Source organism: Dromaius novaehollandiae, chromosome 6 (genome assembly GCF_036370855.1).
Source record: "Dromaius novaehollandiae isolate bDroNov1 chromosome 6, bDroNov1.hap1, whole genome shotgun sequence".
Taxonomy (NCBI): domain Eukaryota; kingdom Metazoa; phylum Chordata; class Aves; order Casuariiformes; family Dromaiidae; genus Dromaius; species Dromaius novaehollandiae.
The window spans coordinates 20821660-20839793 of NC_088103.1; the positions used below are offsets into that span (position 1 = coordinate 20821660).

The window sequence follows — 18134 nt, forward strand, 5'->3', positions numbered from 1 at the left end:
CAGAGCTAGATCAGCTGTGAGCATCTGGTGTTGCCTTTTGCTTTGCAGACACTGAGTTCATAGTAATACGTGCCTGCACTTTTTAAGAGGCTAGTGCTTGTGTGTGCACACCGTGAAGGCACGGCGCCTGTTTGTGCAGAGGGATGCATCCCAGCTGCGCAGTCGTCTTAAGGAAGCTGTAGTCCTGACACAACAGGAGGCACGTCCCGGTTTGCAGTTTGTGTGCCTGGTGGAGCGTAGGCTGGCCTTCGCCTCGGCAGGCGGTGGGAAGCCTGTTGCTCTTGCCTGGTGCTTCATACCATGGCTCGGAAAGAAACAACCATGTGCACGAGACAAGTACTGCCAAATGAAGGGAGCTTGGGGGTGGTGAGGGGAACGCATCTGTTTTGTTTTTCTTCTGTATAATCTATTCTCTTGCTGTACTTACTAGTGTCTGTTATTACTGTGTGTCTTTAAGTGTTCTTTTCTTCTCAAATCTTCTGCATCTTTCAGATATCTGTTCCGTAATAGGTCTTTTCTGAGAATCCCTGTGGCTCCTAGGCCTAGGTTCTCCTCACTAAGGAGTTTGAGGTTGGCCTCATATAAGGTTGTCCTTCTCAAGCAGTATTACGCACTTTGTGCTATTTTACATGTTTGGATAATTTCCCTGAGAAAAATTTGCATGGTAATTGTAATGCTACCATGCAAACTGCTGTCTTAATGGCTTGAGTTTGCAACTGCTTAATTTTCGTTACTAATTTATGTTTCCCTGCATACAAATATGAAATCTGATATTGTGTATTGTTGGTTTTTGGTTTACCACCCTATCATTTATGATGTTTATTTTCACTGGCAATAAAGACTCCCAGCATTTATAACTGAATGTAGCTTTCTGGAATATGGTTTTTAAATTACATATTATATACAGTAGTTAAATTACTTTCATATAATATGGATCTGGAAGTTTCTTATCTACCAACTTCACCACCATACTATTTATAGTTCACATTTATCATAACTTTTTAAAGTAGTTGTGTACCTGGTATACATTTAGTTCTGCCACTGTACATTGCATGGTGTTTAAGGAATGCAATTACAACAACTGATTGTAAATTTTTAAGCAACTGTTTAAACCTGTTTTAGTACTACAATTCAGCGAGACATAAAGTAGTGCATGTAACTTTGATATTGTTATGGTTCAAGTGCAGTTTTGTCCAAATCAGTTTTAACTATCTCCTCTAAAAGGCCCTACATGGAAGAGCCACGTCATGTTAAAGTGCAGAAGGGTTCGGAGCCACTAGGGATTTCCATTGTGAGCGGCGAAAACGGTGGAATATTTGTCTCTAAAGTAACAGGTGGGAGCATTGCCCATCAAGCTGGCCTGGAGTATGGCGATCAGCTACTGGAGGTAATTGTTCGCTTACTATTTCTAAGGCTTAATGGATCAGTCTGGTTGGCCCCAACCATAACTGCTTTCCCCTAAAGAGTATCTCGCAAAAGCTTGTCTGTTTTGGGAAATAACAAGGGTTATTCTATATTGTAATGTTCAAGTAATAATTGTGGGGTTTAGTGGCTTTTTGTCAGGTTTTATTACAAAAAATGTCCTTTGATGATAGGTTTGCATTGTATCTTATATAGACATACTTCAGCTTTAAACTCTAATTCGGGTACTTAACATAGTCACAAGAGCATACTCTGCCAGATACAGAGAGTAGATGATACTCAAGCAGCTAGCCTGTGCTAAGTTTTATGCTGTTATTACAGTATCATATCAGTACCTGAGATAACTGGTTTAAAAACAATTGTTTTTGCCTACAGTATTAGCAATCCTGTGGAGGTGCACTTTATAAAGTACAGAGCTGCCTTGTAAATGTATCTGCTTATGCACGTGTATGTTAAATCTTCTATTGTGTTGTGTGTGGAAGATAAAGTGAAATGGGCCTGAATGGATCATGAATCTGAATTTATCTTTAAATTCCAAATTTATTTAGATCAGTATTCTGAACCAGCTTGCATCCAATTCCTGATATCGAAGCATAAAATAATGGCAAAAATTGCCAATGAGCAAACTTTTACAAACTATTTGGAAATCATAACACAACTCAGAATGCTTATGTCTTTCAACAGTAAAAAGGTTTTTTGTCAGGTTACCATATATTTTAAAATTACAGCGATTCCTTCCAAAGAGCAATCAAATGCTAGGAATCATCGTGTAGCAGCACTTCCATTCTTCTATTTACTCCAGTGGAAATAAGTCAGCACTTATTAAAGTTAAATTTTATTAAGCAGCACTTATTAATATTATTATTAATAATTTTATATATAATAATTATATATGAATGTATAGTCATTAATAATTATTAATAATTAATATTAATAATATTATTTATTAAGCAGCACTTATTACGTTAAACTAATTAGGAGATTGAAAGAATGATTTTGCTAATTTCCGTTTGAAAACTCGACATCCTGGTTTGTGTATTTCTTCTTTCCTAGTTTAATGGAATAAATTTGAGAAATGCTACAGAGCAACAAGCTCGACTGATCATTGGACAGCAGTGCGACACCATTACTATTCTGGCTCAGTATAACCCTCATATGTATCAGCTTGGCAATCATTCACGATCAAGGTAAGGCTGGCTAGCCTTCGAAAAAACTGCTTTCTGGTCTGTGCAGCTATCTTGTTAGTAGATAACTGTACAGATAACATTTACAAACATCTGATAAGAAGTGTGACTGCTTAGAAAAGTAATATGCAAGCATAATGTGCTTATCAAAGGAAAAATGCTTGATGCACTTCCTTTTTTTTTTCTTTCTTTCTTTCTTTCTTATTTGGACGTAATCCTCAGACATGTTAAACTAAAACCAAAGATCACTTCTTCCTGTGGAGGTTCAAGTACTTCAAAGTAGTTTTTAAATCTTTTAGAGTTAAGGAATTTCTAAAAACTAATTAGAAAATGTGTATGATTTAGTGAAACTATCCATGCCATTTTGATGCTTGATCGCACTTTAAAATTGAATTTTGTCATTTTCTTAGAATTATGGAGAACTTGTGTTATTTGCAATGCTGCTTCAGTTGTGGGTGTCTCTCCTCCGTGTCCCCATCCTGTCCTGTCCCCCCACCACCACCACCAATACGTGATTTGGGGCCAAATTAGGAGCTTTGTGCCTGTATGGAATATATTTGGCACTGGTGAAACATTAACCACCAACCTTTTATTTTGTTTTCCTGTTAGTTCTCGCCTTGAACCTGTGAGTAATCATTCCACCCCTCAGGACAGTGGAGCTGCAACCCCTGACAATCATTCCATAATTGATACTGTGAGCGAACAGGATGAAGGGACAATGACGCCCCCATCCAAGCAAACCACGCCAACTACAAGTCCCCGCAATTCCTTAAGGTAGAGTAAAACTTCTGCCTTAAGGGGGGAAAAATTGGCAGGGTGAATGTGAAGGGTATGAAAAAACAAAGTGTACTTCTGTGAAAGCTGTGGCTGGTTAAAATAAGTCAGCTGACAAATTAACTGGGCTGAGGATGGAAATAAGATTTCAATCTGTTTTTGAAATGTGGGAGTCCATAAGAAGTGAAGAAGGTGTAAGACCAGATTGCTTTGATTAAAGTTGTCTGCAGGTAGCATGAAGTGTCTTATAAAACTGTCTGTAGGTGACCTACTTTGAATAATAATTATGTAAATATATTTTGTTCAGATGGCTGGTTGCATATATACTCCTTATGCATGTTTTTTAAAATGAAGCACGTGTTATTTCTCTCTATCAAAAGGGGCCCTGTGGACATGAACAAAAGGACCTCTGAACCTAGAACTGTTGTTGTTAAAAAATCCCAGGTGGATCTTGGGATCCAGATATGTGGTGGAAACCTGTATGGAATATTTGTGTCAGATGTAGATGACGATAGCCCAGCAAAAGGACCTGATGGACTAGTGCTGGGTGACATGATACTTGAGGTAAGTTATTAATAAAACTGAAGCATACTGACAAAGTGTCTAAAACAGTGTAAACAGAGAATTGTATAAAGAATCTTGCTGTCTTGGAGTGGGAGTGTTCTGTGAGTTTTGAGTTCCTGCCATAAAAATTAAGTGAAAAAGATGCATAACCTTCGTTGTGACATGTGAAGAGCTGGATGATGGTGGCCGTGTATGAAGAATTACCGCTGCTGAGAGTGCAAGTTGCCTGCAGATTTGAAGGACTTGGGTATGTGTGCTTGGATTTATAAACAGTTGCTCTTGTATTCTAAATAGTAAGTCTTCAATCCAGTTGTAGATGGGAGAAAGACAAGAATATTAAGGATACTGCAAACCAAAGAATGTTGATCTTGTCATTATGAAATTCTAATGAGACTTTGGGGAAAAAAATTTGTAATCTGTTTGTGACTCTAATTTCTTTATCTAAAATGAAAATATTTCTGTATTTGGCAGGAGTGTTAAGGTGATAAATACATAGGTGTTTGAGCTTTTCAGATACAACCGAGATGGACCCTATCTGAGCACTGAGACACTCTTATTGTGCCTTTAGTAACCGGATGGAGATTTTACTTTGCCATGTTTCTGCCTTTTCAGACCACTTGCTCTCCCTAAAAATATTAAATTCTGTTCAGTGTCAGTTCTGTGATTCTCAGCTTATGTTTTCAGACTTACCAAAGCAGCACAGGCTCTCTCACAATGCGTGTCTGCTGTCTTCACTTGGGTATTTTGTTTTCCATTCCCTTCTTCCCCTCCCTCTCCACTAGACATCTTAGGGTTGAAACTATATTAGTGCTAAGTGGCAAGATTTACTTGTATATGGAGCCTGCCAGTGGGAAAATCAAACTCACTTTACACATTTTTCAAGCATGCTTAATTCTGTTGTCTGCTAAGATACAACATCACACTTGAGGGTTTGTGTTTTGCAGTATGGGTCCACTGATATGCGAAATAAAACAGCTGAGGAAGCTTATCTTGAAATGTTGAAGCCAGGAGAAAACATCAAAATAAAGACTCAATACAGACTAGAAGAATTCAATAAGATAAAGGAGCTTCCTGGAGATGGATTCTATATCAGGTATTTGAGTGTGACTGGCAATGACAGCATAAGGCTATTAGGATAATATCCTGACCATCATGAGAGAAGTAATACATCAGTTCTACCACACTTCAGAAATTCAAAGTTTACTAATAAGCTTCCTTGAGATGATGGAATATCAGTTGAAGGGCCTATTTATGTCATCTTTTCTAGAGCACTTTATGACCGTCTGGCAGAGGTGGAGCAGGATTTAAGCTTTAAGAAGGATGACATTTTGTATGTCGATGATACTCTACCACAGGGAAACTTTGGTTGCTGGATGGCTTGGCAGCTAGATGAGAATGCTCAGAAGCTGGAAAGAGGACAGATCCCAAGCAAATATATGTGAGTGATCTATTTAACAGGTTATTTATCTTAGTCCTTAAAAGTGTTGGACTAATGAGATGCAATGTAAAAGACTTGTTTACTTCTGTCCTTTCAGGGAGATATTAATTTTTAGATATGTTATTTTAGAGGTGGCATATTTTAATAAAAATGAATTAAATATACTGCTCTATCAAGTAATTTTTAGTGCTACTAAAGTAAGCACTAAAATAAGTAAATTTACTGTAGTAAACTAGAAAAGAAAAGAGTGCACAGCACCATGTCGTGATAGAAGATTCAGTAACTAAAGTGATTTTTCACAGAAATGTCCTTTAATCCAAGTGTGTTACACTTGGGTTTTGGGCAGGGTCAATGTCTTCAATTTCCGTCTGTGGACAGAAGTGTTAATATAAAACTGCGTCTACCACAACCTCGTAATGTTGACAGAGAACTTGCATAAAGTTGAGGTGTATGCAGGAACTAAAAAAAATTTTTTTTTTTAATTATTGAAATCACAGTAGGTATCATGCAGTGACAAAAGATTTTGTTCTTTTCAAGATTACTGGTTTTATGCTTTCCTTTTGCTTTCCTTCTGGTATTTTTTTTTTCTGCAGGTCATAACTCAAAACTTATCCTCATAGTGGGAGCAATGGTATTACACTGGATGTTTGAAAGTACAGTATACACATACAGACATATACACATAATTGATTGTCTCATTACTAGAAGATGAATAGTAAAACTGACTGCATTTTACATGTGTCATGTGGCCAGCATCTTTGTGCTCAATAATAAATAAAACCATAAAAAATACAACTATGTCATTTTGGGTTGCTAACAAAAATGATATGTACGGATAAGTATAACATGCAGCTTCATAGAAACAGTGGGATCTTCAGTTCTGTGTGAGGCTGACTTGCCTGGCTATTACGTGCATACTTTCTTTCGTGCCTTGGAGAATTTCCCCCTAACTGTCTAAATGGTCAACCTGTGTGCCATGTTGTGATTTGTGTAATAACATTCTTGCATAAATGATGATAGAGTCAAATTTCAGTTGCCTATTCTTTGATTATTGTTAATATTTGTTTCTGATTCATTTTCTGTGATGAAGATGCTCTTACCAAGGCTTGACATCAGCATTCCCAGTGGGTTTCAGAATCAGCAGTGACATTTGTCAAAAAATAAAAAATAAAACGGATACATTTAAATATGAACTACTTAATCCATTTCACTATAGGATGGATCAGGAATTCTATAGGAGGCACAGCATGTCTGAGGTAAAAGATGAAAACAGCTCCTCTAAGACTTTATCAGCAGCAGCACGGAGGTCATTCTTCAGAAGAAAGCATAAACACAAGCGAAGTGGTTCCAAAGATGGAAAGGATTTACTGGCTCTTGACACAATCAGTACAGACTCCATGCCTTTCTTGGATGGCAAGTTCCTTTGTTGTACTTGGAAGGGGGCTGCCTTTCCGCCTCTCTCTCTTTTTTTTTTAAATGATTGCAAGGCTCTTATGAATAATGTAGCTTTCTTGTTGGTCTGCATATAAATGATGAACCTATGTCCCCTTATGTACATTATTTTTTAGCAACCAACAGAGGTACTGTATTAAATAACACACCAGAGTATTTCAAATTAAAACTTGTATTTTATTAGCTTTTAATAGTTTATTCCTAGGTCTGCAGCATTGTTTCGTTTCCCCAGGGAGATTGGCGTTTGATGTGTGGTTTCAATCTTCCTTTGAACTATTCATTTTCAGTCCAGGTTGCTTAATCTAGACAGAAATCCTGGACACCACTCAATAAACTTTGCTTATATTGGTTTATTGCTCTACAAAAATCACGTTGATTACACCACTTACTTTGATTACAACGCTTACTTCCTGAAAAGAACCCAACAGACCAAATCAGAGAAACCCAATACTGTGCCTTGTTCTCATTTTTAGAAAAGACAGGAATGATTGGTTTTAAGGATTGATGTGGGGTGGGGTGGGGGAAAAGTTACCAAATTCAACAGGAAAACTGTCTGTTTTAAGCTTTCAAGTGGGGAAAATTGCAATAATGGCTAGTGCGTGTTTCTCATACTTGTCAAGGCCCTTATCCATTACCAGGGGTTTATTTTCACAATTACTGTTGGGGTACTTCCGCATTATTTCAGGAATGCCAGATGAGATAATTTATAAGTAACTTTTTTCTGTCTTTTTAGATTCTGGAAGTCTGGCATATCAGCGTGTACAAAAAGTGGACTGTACCTCTCCTAGGCCTGTGCTTATTCTAGGACCATTACTTGATGCTGTGAAAGACATGTTGGTCAAAGAATCGCCTGGAAAATTTTGCAGATGTCCTCTTGGTAAGCATGCCAATCATTCTCGCTTAGAACAAATGATAGTAACATCTATGTAAGTGAACTAAATGTCAGCACAAACATGGAAAAAAGCAAGAATCTGAATCTGTAGAGATTGTTCTGTAAGTCTCATTCTGTGCGTAAGGAATCAGAAAGAAAAACAGATCTCTTCTTGTTCTGTGAAACAGAGGTTATGAAAGCTTCCCAACAAGCTATTGAGCGGGGTGTGAAGGATTGTCTGTTTATAGATTATAAACGGAGGAGTGGACATTTTGATGTGACAACTGTAGCTTCAATAAAGGAGATAACAGAGAAGGTGAGTCACATTTTATGGTACAGCTCTTTAAGAATTACAAATTATGGTCATAGTATATGGGGAAAAAAAAGTGTATTAGCATTGTCCTCCTTTAAAAGACATCCAGGGAATGGTTCCCCAGGCCACCATCTTAATAAAACAAGGAACGGAACAGTTACCTCGTTCTGGCATTTAACTGTTTAAAGATTATTTTATGCATGTTCATCTGCAGAGAAACTGGACATGTGCATATTCTTTTATAGCATTATTAAGTTAAGTTAGGAATTTAAGTCAGATTTTATTTTTTTTCTATAAAATATTTTGGGGACTTAGGTTTCTTAACTATTCCTTTTAATGCAGTCATGTAGAACATAAACATAATGATCCTGCAGACAAATGTTAAAGTCTGTACGTGGCTTCTAGTTTTCTGTCATACCACATACAGAGCTTTGTCACTTAAGGAACGCTTGTGTTTCCTTAGCAGACTTGAAAGAGAAAATGAATATCAATACTTAAATTTGGGGAGAAAAAAAGAGAGTGTTGCATCTATGTCAATCTGAATTTTTAGTTCATTATCTCTTCAAAAACTTTTATGTCTATCAATACACATTTTTGATACCGTAAATGGAATTTCCTGCTGTTTTTCGTTTTCTGTCTTTTGTCAAAATTCTTTGGATACAAATTGCTCAGTAGCCCTAATTGCTAAATGTGAAGTGAAATTCTGTTGGGTTGCTATTATTTAAGTAGGGGAAGAAATAAGGGATTGCATGTGTGCTCCTGCTCTTTAACTGAATGAGTGTTTTGCATTTACATTTGATCTTAGGATTGTCATTGTCTGCTTGACATTGCTCCTCATGCCATTGAACGGCTCCACAGTGTTCATATCTACCCTATTGTAATTTTTATTCGCTACAAAAACGCTAAACAAATCAAGTAAGTGTGTGTGGGGGGGTACAGCTTGGGGCTGTTTATTTTATATGAAAATAAGCTTGCACCTTTACTGTTTCTTTCATCCTAGTCATCTTAAATCTCTTTTAAATGTAGAAATCCTATCATAAACTGTGAGGTAAATGGTCTTAACTTCATTTTGGTTGCATGGGAATAAGTGAATCATTCAAGGAAATGGGACAATGTAAATTAAACTGTATATACACCAGGAGATATTCCAGATGCTTCTCACTCTTCGTTTTGTTAAACCATAAGATAGATGTGGGTGTGATCCATATTTAAATTAGGCATTGAGTGATGACCATCACAAAGATCTGTTCTTAATCTCAGTGGGGGCCAAGTGTGAGGATGCAGTGCCCTTCCCCTCTTACAGATCTGCCAATCGATTCTTAACTTCAGCTTTCCCACCTTTATTCAAAAAAAAAAAAGAAAGCATCAGCAAGGGAAGCCCCCTCTTGTAATGGAGTGGATATGCTGTCTTGTCAAGTACTGCCCCTGTAGTGGAGAATTTCCTGCTCAGATACAGCCAGGAACAGAAAACAGGAGTTACAACTTTCAGTCTGTCCCCTAATGTTTTAGTTAGCCTTCACTATTTTGATTGGCAAGAAGTGTCATAATCTCCCTACATAAGCATTAGAAATAGTTCTGTTGAGAGATCTTTTACCTGTGCTGTTTTCATTCGGAAAGTTGAAGATTCTTTATATTTTTGATCTTTTTGTAATTTTGATGGCTAGTTGTTTATTAAAGAAGGAAGTACCACCACTGTCAAATATAGCCAAGAAATCAAGCAATGTGGCGCATTTCAGTATGACTGTAGGATCAAGCACTGGAGTGATGGATGGAACTGTCATGTGCTGAGCCCTTCTGAAAATCAAATAGTGGCCATTAAAGCTATTTTCTTTTTCTGAAAGTGACAGAGAGATTGAACTAGACAAGCAAGGGTTTTAGCAGTCATCAAAATAAGATGCAGTAGCACACTGTTTCTGCCTGTTCTGGGCACCAGAGGTTTCTCAAAAGAAAATTTTTGATGTATCACAGGTCCTATTGGCATTCTGCAAGACTTTATATCTCTGAATAGTAGACATACCCACCACAGCAGTAATATATTAGCTCAGTAGTGATTTCTGCCCCTCATACTTTGTAAAATAAATTTGGCCTTCTTCCCTCACTGCTAGAAGAACCTGTGCTTGTGTTGGGTCAGTACCTATCTATATGTCATTGCTAGTTGACTATAAATTCTGCTTTCTTTTGAACAGAATCTTTTGAACTGATGACCCCAAGCCAGAGTCATAAATGAGAACACTATAAGCCTTGTTCTGATTGAAGATTTTTATCACTTGTATTTCTCTGCATTTTTTAATTTTATTTCCTACAGCTTGTGTAACATAAAATCAGTTAGCTTCACAATTTGTCATATATAATATGACATAGATGCATAAATATATACTAGAAAGTCCTCTTATTTTCAATTTGCTCAGTGTTTGATATTTCCTGCCCTTTACAAGTGCAAGACTGTAGCCCGGTTGTGTGTAGAGAGTACTGGAGTGTGTATATAAGATCATCTGATTCACTTAAACTGGAAGAAATTATATGCTTTCTCCCCCAAGCAGCATCCCAAGATCTGTGACTTTCAAGGAATGCTGTCTTACCCCGATAGCAAACATCGCCACTGAACTGACCCCGATGAGGATGCTGGAACTGCTGGAGTGCAGTAGGTGGCACTCTGTGTGCAGGGTTACGCTTGCAAATTAACCAGTCTTTCACATTCACCCAATTGGAGGTAGTTACTTCAAATCCATTTAAAATAAATACACTTATGCAATATTTTTCTTTATTTTTATAGGGAGCAAAAAGACCCAATCTTCCTGAGGGACAAAGTTACACAAAAACATTCCAAAGAACAGTTTGAGACGGCTCAAAAAATAGAACAGGAGTATAGCAAGTACTTCACAGGTTAGTATTTAATCTGAGTTTCACTAAGGACACAGTTGCAATTTTCTCCATTTGCAGTATGATTCAAAAGGTGCTGTGTTTCTTCAGAGCTCTTTTTTCATTTCACTTTTCCTTTTGGCGATCTCTGGTGTTTCATTTCATGAGAGAGGAAATCTCAAGATATAAATACTATTGCATGTTTTTCCATGTTTTGGTTTTAGCCAAAAATGAATCTTATGACCTTAAAGAGATTCCCAGACTGTTTCATTACAAATGATGATAATGAAAATAACTTGACATTGACAGGCAGTGTTGTCAGTTCTTTTTTCCATAGAAAGAATGTAACTTATTTTGTAGTTGTAAAAAGGCTGTAGCATGAGTTAATGAACTGATGTGAGAGACATACTTTAACTCTTTTAAGAAAGGGCAAATCTTGTCAAAGATTACCATGCATTGTAATTTGGGACCGTACATTGTAATCTGGGATAATTAAATATAATTTTAGAGGCCTCTTAATATCATAAAGTACAATATATGAATCTTGAATTTTAGTTACTACTGTATTTCTACTAGACATGCTGCTGTGTTTGAAGACTGTCCCTTCTTGTTTCAGAGTGTATTTCCCTGGGCTTCCACATAAATTCAGAAGAGTAGGGGTGAAATTCTAGTGATCTGGACATCAATGGCAATAAAATTTCAATAAAAAATGAAGAAATGCAGAAACTGAAGTCTTCCACAAATCTTGATTGGAGGGGGGAAGGAAAAAAACAATAAAAACGCACCCAAGCACTCCAAAACATTTTGCAGAAACACTTTGGGGCATACCTGTGAAGAGCAGGGGAGGAGGGATGTGGGTGTCTCTGTAGTATAAAGCTACCACAGCATCTTCTGAGAGAAGTCACAAATCCTCAGACGTCAGGTACCCAGTACTGGCAAGACAAATGTTCCTTTTCAGTGAACCAGACAAAACCTCGGCAGGGCTTGGCACGCATGGGGCCACACTGTATATAACCACCAGTTATCTTCTGCTCTTTGTTAAGTCAAGTGCTGCATCTTAATTTCACCTGATAGTGGAAGCGGAGTCGCTGTGCCCCACGGGCCACTGTGTGACCCCCGTTGTGTGCCCGTGGGAAAGGGCTTCCTGCTGTGGCTGTGTCAAGCACGGAGGGCTCCAGCTGTTATTAGTTTCCAGAGGTTGCTGGTCACAGAGAACCAGTGTCCAAACTCTGATGTTTTGGCTTACTGAAATTATAAAATCTTAGTTTAGTGCATAAGACATGCCTGTAGTTAAGCACGTTGGACACAGTAGCTTGCTATATGCATGCTCTCAGACCTGAGCTCTGTAACTACTTCAGTAAATACATCTTTTGACTAATGACCCATTCAGGCTGGCTTCATTTTGTGTACCAAATTTTAAGCACTGTGTGTAACTGTATCACTTAACTGCTGTTTTCCACCAACCATCGTTCTGTTCAGTTACTGCACTCCATGTCCAAACTCACATCACCATATATTGCAGAGTCAATTTTTCTGTAGGATCAAATTTTTGCATTTCAAGCATGGAAATATGTGTTATGCCTTAAAAGACTTTATTTCCTTCCAGCATTAGTGCTAGCTGAGGCCAAAGAGGTTTTATTGACATAACTCTCAAGTCACGGAGTTCTCACTTTTTCGGTTTTAAAGCCTGAATAATGTAGTCTCTTCTCCTGCGTCAGTGTTAGCATTTTACTTTTATGACTGTTATGTTTAGCCACGGTAGAATGCAAGATGTTCTTCGTTTATGTCTTGAATTGATTTTCAGGGAGTTGTTTGCTGTTTGCCTTTTATTCCCTGAACGTAGCTGTCAATAAGATTTGGGTAGCAACCGTGGCTGTTTTATTTAGCTCGGCTTTCTGTGAGCTACCTCATAATTTGCTTTTAATATCTGTAAATAGTGCCAGTTGCTACAGCTATAGTCTCTGTGTATATTAGCACATAAATACAAAACTCTTAGCACCACACGCTCAACAGCAAAGGTTTATTATGATATAACAGGTTCTGACCATCTTTAGACTTAAACTTTGCCACCTGATGCCTCTGAAAATAGTACATGGAGAACTCTAACAAAACAGTTGTCTTACTTGATTATAGGCGTCAGTTCTACTGCTTTCCCAGGCTGTTTTAAGGACTAGCAGAAGAGACTATACTGAATGCTTGACCTCTTCACTCTGTTTATTCTTTTTCTTGTTTTAATAGAGTTGTGCATCTGGCAGATATTGAACTAGGTAAATTAACTCTGATGTGTTGATAAACACTATGCAGAAAAATGCCTGCCGCTGCTCTTTGTAGGTAGTCGTAACTGCCTGTTCCAGTGTGCAACTTGTGTGTGGGTTTCTCTCTCCGTAGGCATCGTCCAGGGAGGAGCCCTTTCAAGCATTTGCACTCAGATTATGACAACTGTCGATCAAGAACAAAACAAAGTCCTGTGGATCCCCGCTGGCCCGCTGTAGATTATTTTGCTGTGAAACTACTTTGCAGATGTAAATAACCAATTAACTTTCTGTCCGATGGACTTTGTCCATTTCTGTCTTTATAAAGATGTAAGTAAGTGATTTCTGTTTCATGAAGGGGAATGATACACTGAACACGCAGAACCGACGAGGCGTGTGGGAAGGGGTCGGTCACTCCATGGAGCTTGTCTCTCCCGTCGTACACAGGCGCGACAGGCTGTCGGGGAGGTGCAACCTGACAGTACTTGTCCGTAAGAAACGATTTTAGCAATGCTGCAAAACCCTGTAGAATGACAAGTTTACAAAAACCTTTTCAAAGTATTTGGTTGTTGCTGTTTACTTGAATGTCTTTTTTGGTTTTTTTGTTCTGTTTTTTTGAACCGTCTCACTTAATGAGATAACTCTCCCAAATGGAGTGAAATTTCAGCAGATGAGTGAGTGGTTTATGCGCAGTGTGATTCTGTCTGGCAATTCTGACCATTTCTAAGCACGTTGTTCATTTGACTACGAGGTCATAACGTGGGGTTTCAATCGGTACGTCTTGGAGTAAGCTCAGAAGGAAGTACACTCCTCTACAGGGCAGACCACTGTTTGTATTCTGTCAACGCTTGTCTGTCAAAGATACCGTTTTTTGTTTTATGCATGAATCTAATATTTAAGCATCATAATATATCTGAACAATCCAAGCTTAAGTGTGTGTTGAGAAATAATATTTGGTTGTTGGGCCTGGACTAAGTAGTGGTGGGAGAGAGTCGTAAGCTCTAGGCCTAGCATGCTGTGTTTTGTCACTTTTAGATACTGTAAATATTGAAAGCTTACGTTGGTGCAATTTTGCAGGGTAATTCTTAAGCTTTGTATTTCAGTGTGTAGCATTCACATAGATTGTTTTTATTTAATATAAGAGCAGCCACAGTTTTAGGGCTTTGATTAAAAGCCTTTAGAAAGGTACTAAATTGTTAGTGTTTTCACTGTCAACAAATAAGTGATCATGTAGTTTTGGTTGCAGTACTTATTTACCTATTGTACCAAACTCCATTGTATCGGTTCCTTTTTTGTTTTTGCACTTCTGAGTCTGTGTTCCTAACACAGGTTTTGTACCCGTCTCCTCTGTCTTTTGTGCCATGTTTTTTGGGTACTGTATTTTAATTGTTTTTAAAATATCATTTGAGTAGAACTGCTTTCTCAGTCACTGTTCCTAACATTTCATTACGTGGGGTTTCTAGTTTTACACTACGGCCTGTCATTTTGCTTCTGTTTGCAGTTTGTTTAATAAAAAAGGGATTCTTCTGCACAGTTCTTCAAAGAAAGATTTGGTCCTAAATTTAAATTCTGTTTTACAGTTGCTGTTTTATAGTTTAAAATATTTTTTATATATATGTATATGTGTGTATATATATATATATATAAAAAAGGAAATAGTATGGATGAATTACTAGTCAAAATATTTCTCATGGTGAGGGACAGCAGTTTTTTGTTTATCTCATTTTTGTTTTTTTTAAAGTTGAGATCAGAGTGGATTCCAGTGGTACAGCTGAAACAGGTACTGTTCTGATACGGATTTTCTGTACTAAAATAAAAATGTCACTTTGTATCAAAAAAAAAGTTAAAGAAACTGATTACTGTGTTAAATAAAGGTCAATTTCTATAACTTGACTTGTTTATAAAAGGTGTGTATCTAATGCTCTCCGTGACTCTGCTTAGCTGAGTCTCTGTATAAGATTTTGTTGTCTTCTAAAATTGACATATACAGGTTTGAGCGTCCATTTGGGGAGAAACAAATTTTGGTTTTGTGCTGTTGCCCAGCCTTATATATGTTAATACCAAAGGTTTTCAAAAAGAGAGGGCACAAGAACTGAGATTTTGTCTTGTTCTAGTGTATTTTTCGTGGTATGTGGGCAAATGGTGTGTAAGGATTTTGAGCAGGAATTTTGTTCCCTGCATTTCCAGGGCATGCGATTGACTGGATAAAGGGTTTAACTGCAGCTAATACCACTGCTATTTTCAGGAGTCTGTCACTGGGAATTCCTGCCCTAAATACAGGGAAAAGCTACTGGGCAAAAAGTTTGTTATTAGGTTAAAGGCACATTGTGGAATTCAGTACCTCATTTTTTACACTTCAGACAGACCAACCTGTTCTGTTCATTAACTTACCTGGAAGCTTGGGGAAAATAATTATCGTATATTAACTTTTCTGCTTCACTAGTTGATTTATTCTCAAATGTCAAACAGTCAGCATACCCATCCTTCAGTCTGGCTCATGCTTAAGTCAATCCTCTTGGCAGTCTGAATACCTAGTAATAGCCTTTAGTCAGAAGACAGACCTGTATCTTACTGGCTTTTCTTAAAAAATAATTAAAAAAAAAAGAGCAGCGTGGGGCACTGTTCATATAGAGGGCAAAGAAAATGAGGGAGAGGCAGGTTGTGGCAGGTCAGGAACAGCCGTGCCTTGTTCGTGTTTGGGTCACAGGGGCCTGGAACTGAAGCCTTGGCTAAGCTCCGTAAGATTCCTGTAGCTCAGATTAAGGGTTTTCTGATGCAGCTTTGTACTTTGGAGTGCAACGTGCTGGAGCAAGATTTGTCCATCATTCCAAAAAGAGTAACTTTGTCCACACATTTAAACAGAAAATACAGTTCTGTGATTATTCAAAATGCTTTAAAAGTAATGTAACTAGAAAACAGTCTGAAAATGTCACCCTCCTTCTCCTAAGTCACTGTGCGATATGTATGACTGCAAGTTTGGAGTTATCTAGAAATCCGGATTTTTTTTACTTATGTTCCCATAATAATAAAAGATGCTAAACTGGCATAACATGGCTGGAGATATTGCAGCCTCATCTGCCATTAATGCATTCAGATGCATCTACCTGCTTACAAGCCTCTGTATTCTGTTCACACTGACCTGAGTTGCAGCGCAAGCGTTCGCTAGATACAGGATTACACTCCAGCAGCTGCCAGCCTCTCCACCTCAGACAAGGGTCCTTTCTCAGTGCCTGATGAGATTGGAGGCTGTATCGTAATCCCTTTCGGTGAATGCCAGTCACCGCCCTAAGCAGTCTTGCCCAGCTTTACTAGATCCTTCTCAGAAGGATGTGTCCATGGTTGAAGTGCAGGCTTGTAATCTCTTTCCAGTAGTATGTTTAAGGCCTCATGTAATTTGTAAGATTCTACACCTCCATTTCACAGTGGACGGTTTCTTTTAAATGACCCTAGGATTGCACCCATGTGCACTGGTTTGGAAACTAAAGAAACTGCAGTGAAAAATACAGATACCAAACAAGGCAGACATTGGACTTGTGCAACATCTAGTAAAGGTCCCAGACCTACAGTATAGCAACTGAACAGCATAAAGAAGATGCTTTGCATCTGCCGTAAATGGTTCTTATGGCTGCTATATGAGTGGGTGTGAGGATTTCATATTTATTACTTTTGGTTGCTTTTAAAGAGATTTTTCAGTCTTAATTCTCTAATTTTGCTTCAAAATATCTTGGTGTTATTTAGTGCAAAAAATGTTTTTGATAGAAAAATTTTTACCTCTCCTAGATGAGTTCTTTTTCTTTCAGTATTCAAAGATGCTTTTGCTAAGACAGCTCAAGTGATGAGAACATTAATCCAGTAACCAGGTGACTAGGGGAACCATCACTTAAGTGTAAACATACTAGCTTAACTTGGGATTGTTCAACAGAACTATTTTACTAAAAAATTCCATACAAGCTGTCATACCAGTGGTTGTTTATAATTTCAGCTTAGCTTTATAACTTTAAATTTAAAGGGTGCTGAGGCAGATCATTTTCTTGAGGTAAACTGCGCATAAAAAGCATACCATGAAGAAAAAAACTTCCATCCTGCAAGTCTGTCTTGTAACTTTATTTAAAAGTAGTGAGAAACACCTGTTAAAGGTGTTCTGATTTCAGTAGATTTTATTCAAGTAAGCGTTTCAGTGATTTTTCTGCTAGAAAACAAGCCTGTTAAAGGTCCAACTAGTTTCCCCTGCCCATTTGTAAAGTATGAAATTCCAGTTAAATTTCTTAACACAAGTACAACCTTTGTGAATGTGAGCCTTTTTGTAGAACCGTAGGAGGAAAATGGCAGAGACCTAATCATCATTGAAAAAAGCAAATCACTAAAATCTTTGCATAATGTAGCCCCATCACTTCACATTATGGTGGATTACATGTTTCTGTTATGTTTTATCAATACTAGATTACACTCAGAATGTGTATATTCACTGGATTATTTTCTGTTTGCAGTATCTTGAAGGAAATAACACCAGAGGTTGAGGGAGCTTTCAGAGATCAGTATCTTGATTTATGACCCTTTCCTTTGCTGTATGAAGAGAACCTCCAAGAACTAGAATACTACTTTTATTAGTTAACTAACTTAAAAAAGAAAAAAGTCAAATTTCATTTTTCTTGGGATTTTGGGGTCCTTCCCATCTTTCCACTTCCTCCTTCTTAGAAGTTCAGAAAAAGAACTTAGCTCAATCAAGATGCGGGGATCCTGCATATTTAACAATACACAGATTTCTTCAAGATTGGAACAAAGCCTGTCAAAATGCTAAAAACTTTAAACAGCCTGACAAAATAGCCCTTGGTTACTTGATAAAATTTCACTTTGATTTGCATTCCCTCCTCCCCATATGAAGTCTTTTCAATGCAAATATGAATGACATTTCTAATGTCATCCTCTGCATGCCCTTCCCCAAAGACGAGAAATGATCAACTTTTTGAGAATGGCGACTTTGTTCTTCAGAAAAAGTAATCCTTTT

At 37.7% G+C, this 18134-nt stretch overlaps 1 protein-coding gene across 2 annotated transcripts in view; it reads left to right on the forward strand.

The window, feature by feature from the left end:
- The window catches only part of DLG5 (discs large MAGUK scaffold protein 5), a 120080-nt gene extending 105058 nt beyond the window's left edge, over positions 1-15022 (forward strand). For both annotated transcript variants that reach the window (XM_026116730.2, XM_064513824.1), the window contains 12 exons: positions 1225-1387; positions 2476-2609; positions 3216-3380; positions 3761-3944; positions 4889-5037; positions 5212-5382; positions 6599-6795; positions 7568-7711; positions 7894-8021; positions 8824-8933; positions 10792-10901; positions 13266-15022. In XM_026116730.2, coding sequence (XP_025972515.2) covers positions 1225-1387; positions 2476-2609; positions 3216-3380; positions 3761-3944; positions 4889-5037; positions 5212-5382; positions 6599-6795; positions 7568-7711; positions 7894-8021; positions 8824-8933; positions 10792-10901; positions 13266-13369 — 1759 coding nt within the window. In that variant the 3' untranslated portion in view covers positions 13370-15022. The remainder of the gene's footprint in view (positions 1-1224; positions 1388-2475; positions 2610-3215; positions 3381-3760; positions 3945-4888; positions 5038-5211; positions 5383-6598; positions 6796-7567; positions 7712-7893; positions 8022-8823; positions 8934-10791; positions 10902-13265) is intronic.
- The last annotated feature ends 3112 nt before the right edge of the window (positions 15023-18134 follow it).